This window comes from Gopherus evgoodei, chromosome 7 (genome assembly GCF_007399415.2).
Source record: "Gopherus evgoodei ecotype Sinaloan lineage chromosome 7, rGopEvg1_v1.p, whole genome shotgun sequence".
NCBI classification, from domain to species: domain Eukaryota; kingdom Metazoa; phylum Chordata; order Testudines; family Testudinidae; genus Gopherus; species Gopherus evgoodei.
The window spans coordinates 98,116,922-98,137,201 of record NC_044328.1 but is presented as its reverse complement, the minus strand read 5'-3'; the positions used below and the strand labels follow the sequence as shown (position 1 = coordinate 98,137,201).

Genomic DNA, 20,280 nt, shown 5'->3' with positions numbered 1-20,280 from the left:
TCTCAGCTTCCCCTTCCGTGAGCTGATAGTAAATTCTTCACCTGCCTGGCACAAGAGTGAGTTGTGATTAGGTGTTCTCTTCCCACCGCATTAGGAACCCACGTGCACAAGAGCTGGGACTTATCCCCACCATGGGGCCCCACCCCTTTCTAGCCAATGAAATGCCATTGGCTCATCTACGCACCTGAGTCCAAGGGGTGGAGCTCCTCGCTGTCAGGAGATGCATCACACCTGGGGGCTGCATGTCACTGCTGGCACCAGTGCAGCTCTGAGCACACGAGTGTAACCATGGCTGCCCCCCAGCCAGCGCATACACATGTAACCATGTGCCCTCCAGCCAGCGCATATACATATGTAACTGTATGCCCCCCAGTCAGCACACATAGGTATGTAACAGTGTGCCCCCCTGCCAGCATACTCACCCGTGTAACCGTGTGCCCCCCCGCCAGCGCACTCACCCGTATAACCGTGTGCCCCCAGCCAGCGCACTCACACGTGTAACTGTGTGTCCTCCAGCCAGTGCATATAACCGTGTCTTCCAGCCACCGCATACACTTGTGTAACTGTGCCCCCAACCAGCACATACATGTGTAACCATGCGCCTCCCAGCCAGTGCATGCACACACGTGTGTAACTGTGCCTCCCAGCCAGTGCATACACATGTGTAACCGTGTGCCCCCAGCCAGCGCACACACAGGTGTAACCGTGTGCCCCCCAACCAGTGCGCACACACGTGTAACTGTGTGCCCCTCAGTCAATGCACATGTATATATAATGGTGTACTCCCCTGGCTGGAACACACCACAGTTGGCACACGTGCCCCTCTGACCAGCATATGCATGTATGTAATGGTGTAACACAGACCCTGGCTAGCATACATGTATGTGTAATCGGTACCTACCCCGACAGTCTTTGTGTGGTACAGTGTTCCCCCAGCTGGCATGCATACATGCATTTGGATCTGTTCCTTGGCCAGTGTGCATATCAGTGTCCCCCTGCTATGTGTGTATGTGTGTGTGCACACTGCCCCCTGCTGGAAGGAGTAAGACCTACTCTCCTAAGTGTGTGTGCATTGCCATCTACGTAAGTGAATGAGACCTGCTGCATAGGGGTGTGGTGGTTTGTGGTTGTGTGAATCTCTTTGTTTATGTGTGGTAAGTGTGAAAATTTGTGTACTTGTGTGTGTAGCTGATTGTGTGTGTCTGGGGCAGACTGTGGCGTGGCTGGGTGAGTCAATGTAACCAGGTGAGGCTTGTGCATGTGGTGTGTGTTGTGGGCACAGAAAGGACCAAGGTGCTGTGGTGCCCTGCACCTATCATCCCAAAGCAAGGTGTCAGTCACTTACCACCAGGGCTTTGCCACTCACCTGTGGGGACACGGGGGAGGGTGTTTAATTTGCCCCTATCCCAGATTTGCTGAGCAGCTCCATGCTGGGCAGGGCAAGAACCATGAACTAGAGACTCCCCCTCAGTTGCTTGCAATAGGAGGGCTTATGACACCCCATAGTGTGTTTCTGAATCCAGCCTGCAGGGGCAGTGGTGCAAACAGGCTGCAGGGAGGAGGGTAGTGTGTCAACAATGCCTGAGGGGCCAAGGCATGGAGGGGGGAAATAGCAGGTCCTGACTTCTTGGGGTGTTCCAGGTCCAGGTGGGGATGGGGTGCAGAGTAATTCCTAGCCAACCCTCCCAACCTATATGAGGCTCTGTAAGCATCAAACATGCAGTAGGGGTATAAAGCTCAGACATGCACATACAGGGCAGGCGCAGTTAGTCTGAGGAAAGGGGAAACTGAGGCAAGGAGCAGTGAAGTGACTCATTTTAAGGTGATGCACTAAAATGGGCACAACTGGGGACAGAACCTAGGAGCCCTGACTCCCAGTCTGCTGCTCTAACCACCAGCCCTTACTGCTCTCCCTGAGCCAGGATAGAACTCAGGAGTTCTGACTCAGCCCTTCTGCACTAACCCCTATACCCGCTCCCTTCACAGAGTTGAAAACCTCCCAGCCCACACATGCTAACTGCTAGACATCATTGCCCTTCCAGAGCCAGGAATAGAACCCAGGAATCCCAGCTCCTCCACCTCTTCTGTGCAGCGTCATAGCAAATCAGCTACAGTCATACAGCACCTGTCACCTTTCCATTAGGATTGACCCCCAAAATTCACCCGGTTCATTTAACGAGCAGGAGAGAGAGAACATGAAATAAAAACCCCAAAGGTAAAGAAGTGACTTACTGGGGTTACAGCCTATCCTGACACAGTCTGAGACGGGGGCCAGGGTGATGGGGGGGTAAGGGGGAGAGAGAAGAGAACGCAACAGTTTTACATCCTTCAAAGTTACTTCTGCAAACAACCATCCAATTCACAGCCCACCATCCGGGGACAGACGTGGGTCAAGGTGGCCATTTGGAGCCCAGGGGAACGGAAACCTCTCACACTGAGGAAGGGGACCCCAAATTTGGTAGGAACTGGTCCCTTAAAAGTATCCCACCTACAGCCCCAAACTACCTTCCTTGACAGTGGTGGGGCTGCATCATTTCTTGTTGCATATGATAACAGGACTGTGTCTATACAGCACCTGGTGCAACCAGGATGGGGGCTCACAGGCACTTCTGCTATTCAAGTCATAAGCAGTTGTTCTAATGATGCAGCAGGGCTCCATTGTGCCAGGTGCTGGACAGACATCGAACAAAAAGCCAGTCCCTGCTCCTAAAGAGCTTCCAATCTCCAGCCTTAGCTACACACACAAGTTGTCCTGCTTGAGCTTCCTCAGTCTAAAGCAGAACAGTGCTGCCTAATGTGGACATGGTTGTACCAATATAAAAGTGCACAGCTATTCCTGTAGGGACAGGGAATAAGCTTTTCTGATATGAGATTTTTTCCGCATGGGGAAATTCCCTGGCAGAGCTTGGCAAGCGGAGTAATTATCCCAGAATAAAATCACTTTTAATCCAGGACAAACTGTCCATACTGGGAGTTAATAATTAACAATTAATAACCATTCTGCGGTAGCTATGCTGGGAAATTTTCCCATGTGGACAGGTCCTAAGGCGCCTTTATCCTGGTATAACTGCATCCCCATTTGAAGAGACTGTAGGCCTGAATTAGTTTGTTAAAGGGAATTGGCCTGAGCTGGTTTATATAGGAAACTGGGAAGCTGATTGGCACTGTTGGGGGGGGGGCAACGAGGAATGGGATGAGAAAGCTGACCAAAAACAGGGTCACGGAAAGGTCCTGGTTTACTGGGGGCTTGTCTACATCAAAAAGTTGCAGCGCTGGTGAGGGGGTTACAGCGCTGCAACTTAGGAGGTGTACACATCTGCAGGGCATCACCAGCGCTGCAACTCCCTGTTTGCAGCGCTGGCCGTACTCCCGTTTTGTCTCGGGTGTAGAGGATCCAGCGCTGGTGATCCAGCGCTGGTAATCAAGTGTAGACACTTACCAGTGCTTTTCTTGACCTCCGTGGAATAAGTAGGTATCCCAGTATACCTGAGGAAGCCTCTGGTAATCAAGCAGGTCTCCTTCCCCGGTTTGCTCTCGCGTTCCCCGAACCCCCGTGCAAGCAGGTCTCCTTCCCTGCGGTTTGCAGGGGGGTTCGGGGAACGCGAGAGCAAACCGCAGCAAAGCTGGTCTCCTTCCCCGGTTTGCTCTCGTGTTCCCCGAACTCCCGTGCAAGCAGGTCTCCTTCCCTGCGGTTTGCAGGGGGGTTCGGGGAACGCGAGAGCAAACCACGGCGAAGCTGGTCTCCTTCCCCGGTTTGCTCTCGCGTTCCCCGAATCCCCGAGCAAGCAGGTCTCCTTCCCTGCGGTTTGCAGGGGGGTTCGGGGAACGCGAGAGCAAACCGCGGCGAAGCTGGTCTCCTTCCCCGGTTTGCTCTCGCGTTCCCCGAACCCCTGTGCAAGCAGGTCTCCTTCCCTGCGGTTTGCTCTCGCGTTCCCCGAACCCCCCTGCAAGCAGGTCTCCTTCCCTGCGGTTTGCAGGGGGGTTCGGAGAACGCGAGAGCAAACCGCGGCGAAGCTGGTCTCCTTCCCCAGTTTGCTCTCGCGTTCCCCGAACCCCCGTGCAAGCAGGTCTCCTTCCCTGCGGTTTGCAGGGGGGTTCGGGGAACGCGAGAGCAAACCGCAGCAAAGCTGGTCTCCTTCCCCGGTTTGCTCTCGCGTTCCCCGAATCCCCGAGCAAGCAGGTCTCCTTCCCTGCGGTTTGCAGGGGGGTTCGGGGAACGCGAGAGCAAACCGCGGCGAAGCTGGTCTCCTTCCCCGGTTTGCTCTCGCGTTCCCCGAACCCCCGTGCAAGCAGATCTCCTTCCCTGCGGTTTGCTCTCGAGTTCCCCGAATCCCCGAGCAAGCAGGTCTCCTTCCCTGCGGTTTGCAGGGGGGTTCGGGGAACGCGAGAGCAAACCGCGGCGAAGCTGGTCTCCTTCCCCGGTTTGCTCTCGCGTTCCCCGAACCCCCCTTGAAGCCGCCCAACAGCGCTGCAGTGTGGCCACATCTAACACCACTTGCAGCACTGGTTGCTGTAAGTGTGGCCACTCTGCAGCGCTGGCCCTATACAGCTGTACTAATACAGCTGTAACAACCAGCGCTGCAAAATTGTAGATGTAGACATACCCTGGGTTTCTAATTGGGTTTGTCAAATTGGTTTTGGATGCAGCTTTCCAGTCCCAGCTCAAGGTAGGATGTTGGGCCAGTTAAGCTTGGGAATCTGAGCCAGGACCTGGGCTGGGACCCAATTCCTCAGCTCAGTCTGAAGCCCATCTACAAGGACTGGGCTGACATGTTTAAACCAGTTTAGTAGGAACTGGTTTGGACAGTGGATTAGCCCAAAACCACTTTAGAAAGTGGATTAATTTGAAACCAGTTTAGAAAGTGGATTGGCCAGATCTGTGACAGGCATGGTCTAGGCTGAGGGTTCTCTTTTTTGGGGGAGAGGAAAGATTTATAACCTTTAATGGGGTTTGCAGTCAATTCTTCCCACCTCAAGGGGCTCATTCTCCTCCCTCCACTTTGTTGGGATACTCCTACCCCTCTGACAAATGGCCACCTTGCAAACACCAGCCGTGCAGCGGGCAATGTGGGGGATGGACCCCCCCTTCTTCCTCCCCCACCCTGGCACCCCAAACAGTGCCACAAGGAAGATGAAAACAAGGGGGGTTAACCTCTGCTGAGCAGCCTCATGCTCAGAAGTATGGGGGGCACCTCCTCTCCCCTTCACTCCCCCAACCAGGGTCCCCCTGCACCCAGCATGGATTAGGGGGCCAAGCTTGGGTTGCCCCTGCTTGCTACCACCTCCATCTTCCTTGGGAAGTCCTGGAACTTGCAGAGATCAGGGAACATTAGACCCAGCAGCAATGCATTCTGTGAGAGGGGCAGCACTGAAGAATACGGGGTGCTGGAGGGAATGAAGGTGCTGGGGGGGTCTATGGAGGGTGGCTAGAATTTGGGGGGTTACTTAGAAAATGCAGCTCAGGGTGGGCTCTTACCCCCCTCTCTGGGGTTCCCCAGTCCCCCACCTGGCCCCCACGACACTGTTCCTTGCGGTGGCAGGCACATTATGGCATCCTCTACATTATCTGGGAGACCCTATATCACAGCTCCTCTGGAACTGGGGGAACAAATTAAAGGGACATGGGGAGCACCATGGAGATTCTAGCATGTTGATTGCACCTCATGAGCAGGTGATGTGGTCGGAGGGGGGGGGGCAGAGATTCTGGAGTGTCAATCATGACCCCATGGATGGGGGGTCAGATACAGCTTCTGGGGTGCCACCAATGCCCACAAATCTGGGGGAGGGGCATTATGTGAAGCTGGGGGTGCTGTACAGCACAGAGGCATCCCTTGGGTCCATATGGAGGGTATCAGTGTCCCACTATAGAGGTGCCGCACACCCCAAGATAGCCAGAAGGGAAGAGGTTAAGGGAGTGGTGGGGTGCAGTGTGCCACCCCAGATCTGCCCTCCATTACCTAGAAGGTTGCGGGGAGCTCTTGCCATTCCCTGATCTCTGCGGTGGACAGGAGGTTCTGGGTTCCCTGGGGAGAAAGGAAAGGGGGCCCCATTCCCACAAGCTACACGGCTGGGTCTGACGCACGTCGTCAACCGCAACAGAACAGTGGGGCGCAAACAGGCACGGGACCAAAGAGCCAATGGGGGAGCCCATGGGGGTGGCAAATGAGTGGAAAGAAGTAACTGCATGGGGAGAGAGGGACGAAGGAGGGAGGGAAAGGGAGTAACCCCATGGGGGAAAGGGGGGTAATCTCATGGGGATGGGAAGATGAGGGTAGGTGTGGCAGGGGGAAGGAGGTGTGGGGTTTAGGAGTGCAGTGTGTCCACAGGCAGTTGCGCTGAGGTGGTTGGGATGCAGGAGAGCTGTGGGTTTGGTTGGGGTGGCGGGCTGTGGACCTTCAGGATTTTGGGGTGGAGTAAGAGAGCTGTGGAGATGGGGTGGAGGTCTGGGGATGGGTTTGGGGAGTTGTGGAAATTGGGTGCGGGTCTGTGGGTCTGCAAAGGTCTGGGGGTGGGGCTTGGGGGTTATGGAGATAAGGCTGGGGGTCTGAGGATGTGGGCATGTGATTTGGGGGGTTGTGGAGATAGGGTGGGGGTCTGTGGCTCTGCAGAGGTTTGGGGAGGTTGCGATGAAGGATGTGGAGGTGGGGTTTGGGGGGTTGTGGATGGGCAGAGTTTGGGGGAATTGGGGGAATGAGAGAGTGGGGTAAGGGTTGCGTGGTTTGGTCCCGGCTGCTGCTTGCTGGGCTGGCAGAGTCTGCGCCGATGAAGGGTTAAAAACAGCGAGCTGGAAATCACTCCGAACCCTGCCAGGCCTTTCAAAAGATGGGGGGCTCTTCCCCCTCAGGCCCACCAACTCCTGCCAGCCAATGGGGTGCCAACGAGTTGAAGGGCCCCTCTCGCCCCATTGGCCAGGCGCAGTGGAGAAAGCGGGTCCCATGTTGGACAGGGAGCCGCCCTCTGGCACCAACAAGACCAAACTGGGTGCAAAAGTGAATCCTCCTGGAAAAGGGGGTGTCATTCTAAAGACCAGATGGGCGCAGAAGGGCTCCAAAGCAGGGGCTGACCCCTCAGCACAGGTGCACCCTACGGTCACCTCTTCCCTGGGGACACTTGGAACCAGCTGCCAAGAGGGAGGGGGTGACCTCCAGGGAGCTGGTTAGCCCCCTCAGCACTGGGGCAACCCCAGGCGCTGGGGCGGTTACCTAAGTTGACGGTAAGCTTCATCTGCCCGCCATCAAGCTCGAGGCGCAGGGTGTCAGCCGACTCTTTGGAGGTGGTGGCCAGCATGAAGCCATAGGCACGCTGGGACATGAACCGCAGGGACACGTCCTCGGCCTCTGTGTGCATCACCCCTGGCAGCATGATCTTCATGTACATGCTGCCATCATAACTCAGCACCGTGGCCTCTGAGGGGTAGGGGGTAATGAGGGGTGGGGGTGCACGGGGAATGAGGGTTGAGATGGGGGTAGGAGAGAGATGGTGAAAAAAAGAATGAGAGAGAGAGAGAGAGAGAGAGAACATGTATTAGGTTCTGCCTTACACCACAATCCCCAGCGAGCCTATCCTCCCAACCCAACCTCCTCCAGCCCCCCATGGAGAACCCAGGAGTCCTGACTCCCAGCCTCCCTGCTCTAACCACTAAACATCACTCCCCTCCCACAGCTAGGCATGGAACCCAGGAGTCCTGATTAGAGCTGGGCAAAGGTTTTGGGGCAAATAGTTTATTAACCCCAAAACGCAGCTTTGGTCAATCTCAAACTCAGAGAAAACAAATGTAGGGGCTGGGCTCATCGTGGAACTTTGGTACCATTCACAAAACTGCAGCTGGAGGCAAAGGGGATGACTTTTGGTCCAGTGGTTAGAGCACTCACCTGGGTTGGGGGAACCCCCTGTGGAGCAGCGACCTAACTGCAGGTCTTCCCACTCCAGGTGAGTGCCCCAATACCTAGCTACAGGCTATTCTGGGGTGGGTCTCTCCCCATCTGGCCTGTTGGACCTGTGCCACTTTGTATAAATTGTGCATTCACTGGAGCAGGGACTGCATCCCAGGTGAGTGCGCTGACCATGGGGCTAAAAGTTATAAGGGAGGCACCCCCTACACTCCTCCTTCAGCCGTTCTAGGAGTCCAGCCCTTTAAAGATGTCCCTAAACAGCCCATTGCATTCACCCCAGACAGACTTATTGTTGACTTTTAGATTGGTTGAAAATTCCAGGAAAGTTCCAATTCCCTTCGATACAAACTCACTTCTTTCCCTGATTTTTCAGAGCTGCCAGTGAGCTGGGGAATCAACTTTTTACCAATTCTGTCCTGATGCCAAGGCCCATCTGTCTCACTAAGAGGCACCCAGTGGCACCATGTTTCCCATGACTGACCCTAACACAGAAATCACACCTGCAGTTGGGGCGGATAGCCTCCTGTATTCCTTCCTCACCACTTCCATGCCCCCTCACCTCTCCCACACCCTGACCAGGTACCCAGTGCCCCCCATACCCTCTAACCTCTCCCACTCCCTGCCCTGGTACCCAGTGCCCCCCATGCCCCTCTAACCTCTCCCACACCCTGTCCTGGTACCCAGTGCCCCCCATGCTCCTCTAACCTCTCCCACATCCTGCCCTGGTACCCAGTGCTACCATAGACTCCTCACCATTCCCACACCCTGCCCAGGTACCCTGTGCCCCCATAGCCTCCTCACCATTCCCACACCCTGGCCAGGTATCCAGTGCCCCCCATGCACCTCTAACCTCTCCCACATCCTGCCCTGGTACCCAGTGCTACCATAGCCTCCTCATCATTCCCATGACCTGGCCAGGTACCCAGTGCCCCCATAGCCTCCTCACCATTCCCACACCCTGGCCAGGTACCTGGTACCCCCCATAACCCCCTCACCTCTCCCACACCATGCCCAGGTACCCAGTGCCCCCATGACCCCCTCACCTCTCTCGCACACTCTGCCCAGGTAGCCAGTGCCAAGGCAGTCACAGACGAAGCGGTTCCAGCCCTCACGGCAGACCCCCCCATTGCGGCAGGGTGCACTGCTGCACTGCTTGAGGGTCTCCCGGGAGCAGAAGCTGGAGACGCCAGGCACGCTTTGCACCTCGGCCAGACGCCGCACATCCCGGCTCTTGCCGTCGATGAAGAGGTCCCGCACGCAGCCGACATAGCCATAGTTGAGGAAGGCAGTCCACACCTCAGGTGGTAGGATCAAGTCCAGCCGATTCTCAGGAAGGCCCCCCAGGTACATCTCACTGTCCAGGTCTAGGATCTCACTCTCCCCACTGGCCAGGAACGGTATGCTGCGGCTATTCACTGAGATGGAGCCTGTGGTGGAGAGCCGGGCACCACAGGCCATTACTGGGCTGCATGGGCAGCAGGCACCACACCAGCAAGGCCTGGTGGGAGGGGAAGGTGGTGCGCACAGAGAGATCCACACACACATGCACACAATACTAACAGGGGTCAGGTTAAACCTTGTTGTTCTGGGTTGGGTGTAGTTGCTGCCCTTCATTTAAGGTAGTTGTAAGAAGCCATTAAACTCCTTTATGGCAGCAGGCGTTAGGGATTATGTATATTATGTACGTACTATGAGAATGACTAGCACCTAATCTCGCTTCAGCTGGCTGCCTGAAAGGGTCAAGAAAGTTTTTTTTCCCCCTGACATCTTGTAATGTGTGGCTTTTTTTCACCTTTCTCTGAAGCATCAGCCAGAGGAGGAGACAGTCACCTAGGGAGGGCCAATGCTATCAGGTGGTGCAGATAATCCTCTGTTTTAGTTACCTGGCTGGTGGGTCTTGCTGACATGCTCAGAGACTAACTGATCACCATATGTGGGGTCAGAAAGGAATTTCCCCGAGGTCAGATATGCAGGAACTTTGGAGGGGGGGGTTCACCCTCCTCTATAGCATGGGTCATGGGTCACCTGCTGGGATCACCTGAGCTTCTCATCTAGTCAATTCCCTGCCACTGCTGGGACTTCAGGCATTGGTGTCCTCTCAGTCTCTCCTGTTCTCTGTCTGATGCTCACAACAGATTAGTATCCTGAGGACTGAAATGCTTTGGTTTAACTGAAGTCACTTGGCTCAACAGAGGGGTATTTCAGTGGAATTTAATAGCTGCAGCTATCAAGAGGTCAGACTGATTGTTCTAATGGTCTCTTCTGGCTTTAAACTCTAAGGACCAAGCAGCTGAAATGAGTGGTCTCTATCCCAAACATAGGCAGAGTCACTGCCCAAAACAAAGACAAACGCAAAGCACACGTGGGTGGAGGGGTTTCACTGGCTGTTGCTTTGTGGAGGTGTGTGTGTGGAGGCAGAAAAACCAGAAGACTGGAGAGAAGGCCGCAAGCACTGCAAATGAGACCTGAGAAGAAGCCAAGACAGAGAACTTTTGCGCCAAGTGCTGGCTAGAAAGGGGATTGGAGCTGCGAGCAAAGAAACTGTCTCCTGTTGCTGGATTCCTGCCTTGCTCAGGGAAACAGGACTTTGTACATTCCTTGAAAATAAACAGGATTGCATCATAGATACCTGACTCCACCACCAATTCCTCCTACTAACTGGAACAACTAGGTGTGTACTGAATTTTTAGTTAATTTCTCAGGTCAAAAAGGGGTAACACTGGTATCAGGGGCAGGATCCAGTTTCCAAGAAGAGAAACTGTGAGCTGGTCTTTCTTTTGAACCAAGATGGAACAAATGATGGAGGTGCTCACAGAATTCAAAGCTGGCCAAAAGGATTTAAAACAAAGATCTAAAACTAGTGCTGGAGACTTTTTAAAAGGAATTAAAACAAGATCTAAAACAAGTGCTGGAGGCATTACAAAAAGAATTAAAGCAGCATCTGGAGGTTTCCCAGAAAGAGCTGGGAGACGACTTGTAGGCGAATAGGAAACCTTTGTTGAGGCAACAGTTACAAAGCGCTCAGCCAGACTGGGAAGCCCAGCTGCAACACTCCCAGACTGGAATGGCCAGATGGATTAATGAGGTGACCAGCAACTTGACTGCCACAGACTAGAAAGTTTTCCATTAAATAAGTGAGGCCAGGGAAGCTTTAGCCAACTTACTAACAGAATGAGCTGCAGCAAGGACTTAGGGAGCTGAGAAATCACCTTGAGAAGGAAATCAAAAGGGCATGGGCCACAGTGGAAATCAGAGGCTGGATGTGGAACTGGGCCAGTCAGTAGACTTGGGTAAGACCAGCCTTTTCCAAGGTTTTCTACCTTTTTTGTAACCCCCAGAGAATCATATAGAAGAGATTGGATTGTCTCAGCTCAATAATGCAAAACCCCACAGTGATGGAATGGGAATGTTCTGTAAATATTTTGTATGAATACTGTGCGTGCCTCTGTTTCCCCTGTAGGCTGCATTGTCACGTAGGGGTGAAAAAGGGCTGTTTACTCTCAGGCAGGCGGCCAGACAGATGTGGCTGATGTCTAGCTGTCTCGAGTTTGAGGCCCATGTCATTAGAGAGTCTGTGAAGACAACAGCAAAGCCAACCCCCAGGATATTTGCTACCTACCAACTAACAACCATGGATGGTCCACTCTCAGCAAGAAGTCAGGCGCATTTGACCAGTTAGCCAGCAACGGACTGAAGAGGAGGCAGGTGGGAGTGGCTCAGGAACTTGGACACAGGGGGAAAGAGTGGGACCAAGAGGGGAGGACACACCACTTGATGGGGCCCTGGGCTAACCCAAATGGAGCATGCTGTAACTTTCTTTTCTCTATGCTAACCAAGGACTTTCTATGCTGTGTAATAACATTGGCCAAGAGTCACTGTGGATGCTGAAGGTGTGAGTGCATTGCTCCCTTTGGGTGTACAAGTATCTCTGAGGTGTCCAGCTCAGGTGGACTCACTGAAGGGAGCTCACGGTGTAAAGCAGGGGCAGTGAAGGCTCTGAGATTTGGTCAAAGGAGGCAGTGAAGCCAAGTGGTTTACCCTGGTAAAAAAGTGAGACCCTATGGGGGAGTCTGGCACCCTGAAGGGTTCCTACCAGGGACAGTTCCAGAGTTGTTCAGAACACCAGACCTGTGGATCCATGATACCCACTCACTATCTTTGATGGAAAAACTTACTGCCTGGCTTATTTGGCTCAGTTCAACATCATACGAATGGCTCAGATGGACAAAAACAGGGAAGGGGGCTGAGGGGCTCTAGCAGCCAGCCTGAGTGGCCCAGTTCTGATAGTGCTACAGAACTTAGACCCAGAAAACAAACTGAGTTGTCCAGATCTGATACAATCCCTTGATATGTGGCCTGAATCATAGAAGATTAGGGTTGGAAGAGACCTCAGGAGGCCATCTAGTCCAACCCCGTGCTCAAAGCAGGACCAACCCCCAATTAAATCATCCCAACCAGGGCTTTGTCAAGCTGGGCCTTAAACACCTCTAAGGATGCAAATTCCACCAATGAAGCCAGCCATCATTCTGAGATGTCCAAGTAGGGTTGCCAACTGTCCCTTATTACAAGGGATGTCCCTTATTTTTTTCACCTCTGTACAATAAGATTGGGAGTTGCTGAGTGTTGCAAAAAGCAGCAAGAAATACCCCCATGAATGTAAGTGACTGCTACTTATTTTTTATTATTATTATTAATAATTAATGATAATATTGGGAGGATGCTAAGAAAACACTCCCTTATTTTTTAAATGCAATGCGTCCAAGGCACAGCCAAGAGTTAGTTCATGTCTACATTACCACTTATGTCAGCAAAACTTACGTTGCTCCAGGGTATGAAAAAAACACCCCCGAGCGACATAAGTTTTGCCAGCATAAGTGGTAGTGTGCACAGTGCCATGTCGGTGGAGAGTTTCTCCCGCTGACACAGATACCAGCACTTGTTGAGGTGGTTTTATTATGTCGATGGGAGAGCTCTCTCCTTCCAACATAGAGCGGCTACATAAGCCATCTTATACCAGTGCAGCTGCATTGGTACAGCTGTGACACTGTAAGCTCACTAGTGGAGACAGAGCCTTGGGGCAAGAAAGAGGATACCACACCTCAATTGTCAAAGGTCCTGAAAAGACTCATGTTCCTGGCATATCTAGATACTGAAAAGGATTTCCAAGATAAATTGGGAACAGATCGATTTGCAGATGCTCAGCTGAACTTGGACTTGCAGATCAAGATCAGTGAAAAGAGGCCAAAGATCGTCCGAGAGACTGTGGAATTTACAACAGAACTTGAATCTTTCCTTGCAGCAGCTCACCAAAATAGGAAGCAACTGCTTGCCTAGTGAGGAAGATGGAAGCTGATCACCGGGAGCCCTGTAAGTACAACTGTGTCTAATAAACGTGGTGGAAAAAGGGATTCTTATCTGGTTCATGATGTTTTGGAATGATCAGGAAAAGTGATAAATTCACTTTGTAAAACAAGAGAAATTGGCAATAACATAAAAATTAAGGGAAGCAGTTCAGTTAAATGTTTGCACTGTGAAAAATCTGGCTATTAAAAAAAGCGGGTCAGGACAAAGCATCATCGATGCCTAGTGAAAGTTCCTCACCCACTTCGGTAAACGGGGAGACACCATGCTGGAGGGGCAAAGCCTGGGGGTACAAGGATCAGCCCCAAATGCATTGAGGTGACCGACACTGGCACAAACATAATAGTTATTAGATCAGACATGCTAAAAAGGCTAGGAATAGGAGATCTAAATCTGATCTGCCTCATTAGTCCCAAATGGCAGGATGAGGGGGGTTGAACATTCACCTGTCAGAAAATTAGGTTTCAGAGTTGGACTTCTTGAATTTGAGTAAAAAGTCTGGATAGACAAGATAGTGGATGAGCTAATCATCAGTCTGGATTTTTTTATGGCTAATAACTGTGTAATAAATGCCAGGAAAAGTGTCAGTCTGTGGAAATTCCCTTTAAATACTTGGCTCAGGTGAGACAGATGATTTGTAGGCAATTAGTTTGCAGTGAAGGAGTCATCCTGCCCCTAGGGGGAGAAACCATTATAACAGTTACATGCTGTGGTAGCTTTCCAGCAAAGAAAGATGGGGAGTAGCTAAAACCTGTTTTAAGACCCAGGGTCTCAGGAGAATCTTAGCTGCTAAGGCTCTTGTGGAGCTGAATTAGGAATGGAGGTCTGTTCCTCTGCTACATGTTTCTGACAAGCAGTACATAATAATAAAGGGAACCACAGCAGCAAAATGTGAAGAGAGGTTACTTACCTATAACTAGAGGTTCTTTGAGATGTGTGGTCCCAATCTGTATTCCATAGGGACCATCACTTAAAGAACCAGTGGATCTAGTAATTGCTGGTATAGAAGAAAACTACTGGGGATGGGGGGAAAGTGAGCTCCCAGAGTTTCTATTAGACTAGTTCCAGTGCAGTGCCATACATTTAAATGAAAAGCAGCAGAACAATCTGAGAGACTTTCTGGCTAGGAATCAGGAGTTTTTCTCCTCATCCAACAAAGATACAGACTGTACTGCACTAATCCAGCACAAGATTGAAACGGGGGAAAATGACCCGTTAAACAGCCATCTCACTGGCTACCAGTAACAAAGAGGGGAGAAATGTGGAAGACATAACTGAGCCTTTAACATTCCTTGGGTTTCACTCACAGTGCTGATTAAGAAAAAAGATGACAGCACCTGAGTGTGTGTGGCCTATAGAAAACTAAATGAAGTCACTTAAAAGGATTCTTATCAACTACCATGAACAGATGATACTCTGGGTGGCGCAGCAGGTTCAATCTGATTTTCCACACTAAATCTTAAAAGTGAGTATTGGCAAGTGGCAGAGGATCTAAAGGACAGGGAAAAGACAGATTTCACCACAGGACAAGGCCGGTGGCAATTAAAAGGGATGGCTGTCAGCTTATGCAGTGCACCAACCACATTTGAGAGGCTAATGGAGAGGGAGTGACACGGCATGTCTCTCTCAGCCTGTCTGTTACATCTAGATGATATCCTAGTGCATGCTAAAACTTTTGAACAGGAACGGATACATCTACAAATGGTCTGCGGTAAGCTGAAGGATACCAATCTGAAGTGGAACCCAAAGAAATGTGAGCTATTTCAAAAAAAAAGTAATCTCTCTTGGGCACACAATCAGGGAGGAGGGAATTTTCACTGACAAACAGAAAATTGAGGCTGTGCAGAACTGGCAAACTTCCCAGACACTCACAGATGTGCAGAGTTTTGTCAGATTCTGCTCCTATTATAGAAGGTTTATTTGTGGGTTTGCCAATATTGCAAAAATGCTGCATAGGTTGGAAGAGAAAGGGAAACCATTTCAGTGGTCAGCAGAGCATTTTCAGAGTTCAAACAGGCTCTTGTGACTACTCCTATCTTGGACTGCCTGTGATTCAAAAGACCTTTCATATTAACACAAATACTAGTGCTTACAGATCAGGGGCAGTATCGACACAAGAACATCAAGGACTTGAGAGCATGATTGCTTATTACAGCAAAAGTTTACGTTCTCTGGAGTGAAATTACTGCACCACTCAAAAGGAACTCCTGGCTGTGGCTGAAAGGAAATGGGGCAGGGAAAGAAAAGCTCCAAGAAGATTTGGATGGAAGTAAAATTGTTTTGTGTTGGTTACGTGAAATATCCAGACAGAAAGACACTGTAACTATGTAAAAAGGGTGTCATCAGGAGGAGAGAGAAAACTTGTTCACCTTAGCCTCTAATGATAGAACAAGAAGCAATGGGCTTAAACTGCAGCAAGGGAGATTTAGGTTGGACATTAGGAAAAACTTCCTAACTGTCAGGGTGGTTAAACACTGGAATAAATTGCCTAGGGAGGCTGTGGAATCTCCATCTCTGGAGATATTTAAGAGTAGGTTAGATAAATGTCTATCAGGGATGGTCTAGACAGTATTTGGTCCTGCCATGAGGGCAGGGGACTGGACTTGACCTCTTGAGGTCCCTTCTAGTCCTAGAGTCTATGAGAGTCTATAAATAGTTAAATTGTATCATACATAATTTGTTAAATAGTTACTTTTCTTTCTATCTGGGATGGGTTGCTCAGGATGTCACTATTTTGGACTCCATCAAGGTGATGGGTGAAGATAAGATAAGGGGTGTTTTCAGGCTCTGGATAAACCTGGTTGTTACTATTCAGCGGAAACACCACCCTTAATTTAAGATAGTTATAAGAAGCCATTATACATATTTTAGTGACCCAGGCAGCTGAAACAATAGGGCCCTCCAACCAAAACACAGGGTGTTACTGCTCAAAACAAAGGCACACATGGATGGACAGGTTTCACTGGCTGTTGCTTTGTAGAGGTGTGTATCTTTGTGAGAGAGAGGCAGAAAGACCAGAGGAAGGAAAGGAAAAGGCAGCAAGGAAACACCACATGCAGTCACAAAAGCACGGGGAGCATAGCCCTTGGGAAAAGTTGAGAGAGAGAAAGCTGTTGGGCCTAGTGCTGGCTACAGAGGAGCTTGGAGCTATGAGCAAAGAAGCTCTCTGTTTGATTCCTGTCTTGTTCAGAAAAACAGAACTTTGTCCATTCTTTGTAAATAAACAGATTTGCATCCAGCACCACTTTCTCCTCCTAACTAGAACAACCTTCAAGACTAAATATTTGGCTTACTACTTGGGTCAAAGCAAGGTCACAATACATACATGCACCCATACATATGCACTGATTCACACACATGCTCTCACACACAATTCACACACATGCATTCACACAATGATTTACACATCCCCATGCATTCATGCACACACACACGGCTGCCCAGAGGATTCAGGGGGTCTTGGGCAAAGCAATTTCGGGGGCCCCTTCCATAAAAAAAAGTAGCAATACTATAGAATACTATACTCTCGTGGGGGCCCCTGAGGAGCCCGGGGCCTGGGGCAAATTGCCCCATTCCCCCCCCCTTGGGTGGCCCCGCACACACACACTAATTCACACACGCTCACTCAGACATGCACGATTCTCACACATACCTGCACATGCATAAACGTAAGAACGGCCACACTGGGTCAGACCAAAGGTCCACCTAGCCCAGGATCCTGTCTTCCGATAGTGGCCAATGCCAGGTGCCTCTGAGGGAATGACTAGAACAGGTAATCCATCAAGTGATCCATCCCTTCTGGCCCATTCCCAGCTTCTGGCAAACAGGGGCTGGGACACCATCCCTGCCCATCCTGGCTAATATCCATTGATGGACCCATCTTCCATGAAGTTAGCTAGTTCTTTTTTGAAGCCCGTTATAATCTTGGCCTTCACAACATCCTCTGGCAAAGAGTTCCACAGGCTGAACATAAATGCACACATACACAGAGGGAGCTAATATGCACACAGGGACAGTGCTGACATGTCCCTATCAGTAAAGTACTGTGCATATACATATGGCCAAAATGAGAACGTATATCGATTTAGACAGGCTTTGAGATATTTGAACCAGCAGGGGGCAGCACTGCATCTATCTCTTTCTCTCTCTCCCTCCATCCCACTTATGGGGAGCTGTAGGAGATGCTTCTCTGTCTGTTTCCTGCCAGTCCTGGGCCTATTTTCTCACCTCTCTAATTAGCCACTAATGAGCAGCCAATTCAGTATGCCAATCAGCAGTGAGGGAAAAAAAAAGGTGTGGGGGGGGAAGACAGCTCTGGGCTCTCTGTTGGGCAGGTCCTTGGGCAAGGACTATAATAGGATCAAATTTGCTCCCTGACCCCAAAGTGCAAAGCACAATTCAGCTTGAGTGCCACCACTGAACTCTGTGACTCAGCAGTCCCCTCCTCCAGCCCCTGACACCTCACCTGCTGGCCCTCATCCAAAGCCTAACTACAGCCCCTACATACCCCAATGCATAGCAGAGCCACCATGTGGCACCATGACCATGCCACATTGCTGCACAACTCCAGATATCCCAGCTAGGGGCTTCTCACGGGTGGGGGTAGATATGAGCACATGGGGTCTCTGTTCTAGGCAGAAGGGGTCCCTGTAGGTAGTTGACTTGCGGGCACGATCTGGAGGGCAGAGGTGGCATGGCACTCCCTGTGGGTGGGCAGAGTTCCAGGCAGCCAGGGCACAGGAGGACATGGGTCTCCATCAACAGGCAGAGGTGGGACATGGGTCTCCATCAATAGGCTGGGGATGAGGGGACAGAGGTGAGCATGGGGTTCCCCAGAGGCTGGGGTGTTGCAAGCAGGGCAGGGGAGCCCTCTCACCTTTACGCCCATCACGCTGGAAGTCCACGTGGCACCACTCGCCGTCATTGACCTTCTTGTTGCTGGCCCGCATCTTGATGCCGCCAGAGCCCATGTCCAGTAGCAGATAAAGGTGGCCGTCCAGCAGCTCCATGGCAAAGTAGTCAGCCTTCTGTGGACGCTCAGCACGGCCCTCCCGTGGGGGCTGCAGGCGCCCATGGCTGAAGAGCAGCAGCCCGTTGGGCTCAGTGGTGCGGAAGTCAAAGGAGATGGAGCCAGTCTTCTTAGTGTTCCACTTGGGCAGGGAGATGTAGGCCTCGGGCGACTCAAAGGTGACTGGGTCCAGTGCTGCCACATTCTCACAGCGAAACACTAAGTCCCCATTGATCTTCATCTTGGGGTCGCCCTCCTTTGCCAGGCGTGACAGCTCCAGCTTGAAGTCATTGTTCTTGTACACAACCTGATGGGGAGAGCTGCAGTGGGATACGAGGCCTTTGTCCTTTAGGGGGTGCCAACTTCGATCTAGCCCCCAGCAGGGACCTGCTGGCTGGCTCAAGGGGTAGGGAGATTGGCTAGCTTGCAGGGAGGTGGGGGTGGAATACAAGGTCTTTTCCCTCTAGGGGAAAAGCCAGTTCCAATCTGGCTTCAGGTAAACAGTGATCTAGAGCGGTGGTCTCCAAACTTTTTTGATCGCGCACCCCTATCAGTAAAAAATTTTTGAGCACGCACCCCCTGCCGCGACAAAGAAAAAAAAAAAGCCAAAAAAACCACTCGGACTCCCACCTGAACTGCCAAAACAAAAAGAAAAAAGAAAACATGCTCCTCCTGCCGCGCACCCCCAAGGATCCTCTTGTGCACTCCCTGGGGTGGTGGTCCCCAAACTTTTGGTCTGGTGCCCGCCAGACGAAGGACCGTGGCGGTGGTCGAGCATCTGCTGAAATGCCGCCAAATTTCTGTGGCATTTCGGCGGCGACGCCTCTAGATGATGTCGCTTGTCGGCGGCAAGTGGCGTCATCGAAAGGCATTGCCACCAAAATGCCATAGAAATTCGGCGGCGACACCTCTCGATGACATCGCTTGTTGGCGGTAAGCGGCATCATCGACAGGTGTTGCCGCCAAAATGCCACAGAAATTCGGTGGCATTTTGGCGGATGCTCGACTGCTGGTCAGGACGCAGGCACACTTAGATGCCCCCGCGGGCGCCATGGCACCCACGGGCACCGCATTAGGGACCCCTGCCCTGGGATGTGCGCACCTCACTTTGGAGACTACTGATCTAGAGCTGTTCCTACCTGATGGCTGCTATGTGTAATGAGTTTCCTGGGTCTCCTTCTGGTTCCTATTGTCTACATCACACACCAAATTCCATCCCTGCCAGCCCCCAAACAAGGATCATATGGGAATGCTCCTCAGTTGCCTCTGACAAGAGATACTCCTACACTTCCTGCCCTAAACTTTTGGGCAGTGCTGCTATGGGATGTTAAACAGACCTTGCACCCCACCCCATAGGTGGCTGCATCACAGCGCTGGTCAAGGGATCCCCATAGAGATAGACACTTCACCCAGCCCCCGAGGCAGCTGCATGTCATTGCATACTCACATCCTTGAGGCACCCCATGAAGTTATTGCTGACTGGGGACCCCGGCAGGTCAGCTGTGTTGGGGCTGCCCCCAATGTAGAAAAAGTCATCTGAGCCCAGCATGGTATAATCCTCCTGTGTGTAGCCCGTCGTTGTCAGGATACCATCCACAGAAATGGTCACCTGTCCGTCATAATTGCAGGGGTGGGGTGGGGCAGTGGCAGGGAAGGGGAGGGTGCAGGAGGGGTGGAAACAAGCAGACAACAGAATATTAACCGCCTGGGGCTGGTGAGGGGCTGGGGGGTGATGAGGGGAGAGGTGGCTAAGCCATTTTTATGTCTGGTTGTCTCTTTGGAGGAATGCCAGTATTTAGGGCTTTGGGAAAGGGAGAGTTGAATAAAATTTTATGGTGGCTTGAAAGAGTCGGCACAAAATTTTATGTGGGAAGGGGATTGCAATGGGGTTGTTCACAATATTTGATGGGTTGAAATGGGGGAGTGGACAAAAATTGGAGGGGCTAGAAAAGGGGGAACATAAGATTTGACCAACGGAGGGTGGTTCACAAGATTTAATGGAGGAAGAGGGCTGGGGAG

The 20,280-nt window shown here is 51.5% G+C and overlaps 1 protein-coding gene across 26 annotated transcripts in view; it reads right to left on the bottom strand.

Annotated features, from left to right (window-relative positions):
- Window positions 1-20,280, bottom strand: part of NRXN2 (neurexin 2) — a 339,529-nt gene that overhangs the window by 164,599 nt on the left and 154,650 nt on the right. For 22 of the 26 annotated variants that reach the window (XM_030569276.1, XM_030569274.1, XM_030569293.1 and 19 more), the window contains 5 exons: window positions 19,709-19,870; window positions 18,130-18,568; window positions 8,936-9,319; window positions 7,203-7,406; window positions 2,233-2,259 (listed from right to left, as the gene is read on the bottom strand). In XM_030569276.1, the coding sequence (XP_030425136.1) occupies window positions 2,233-2,259; window positions 7,203-7,406; window positions 8,936-9,319; window positions 18,130-18,568; window positions 19,709-19,870 (1,216 nt within the window). The remainder of the gene's footprint in view (window positions 1-2,232; window positions 2,260-7,202; window positions 7,407-8,935; window positions 9,320-18,129; window positions 18,569-19,708; window positions 19,871-20,280) is intronic. The other 4 variants (XM_030569280.1, XM_030569291.1, XM_030569292.1 and 1 more) reach the window with 1 other exon arrangement.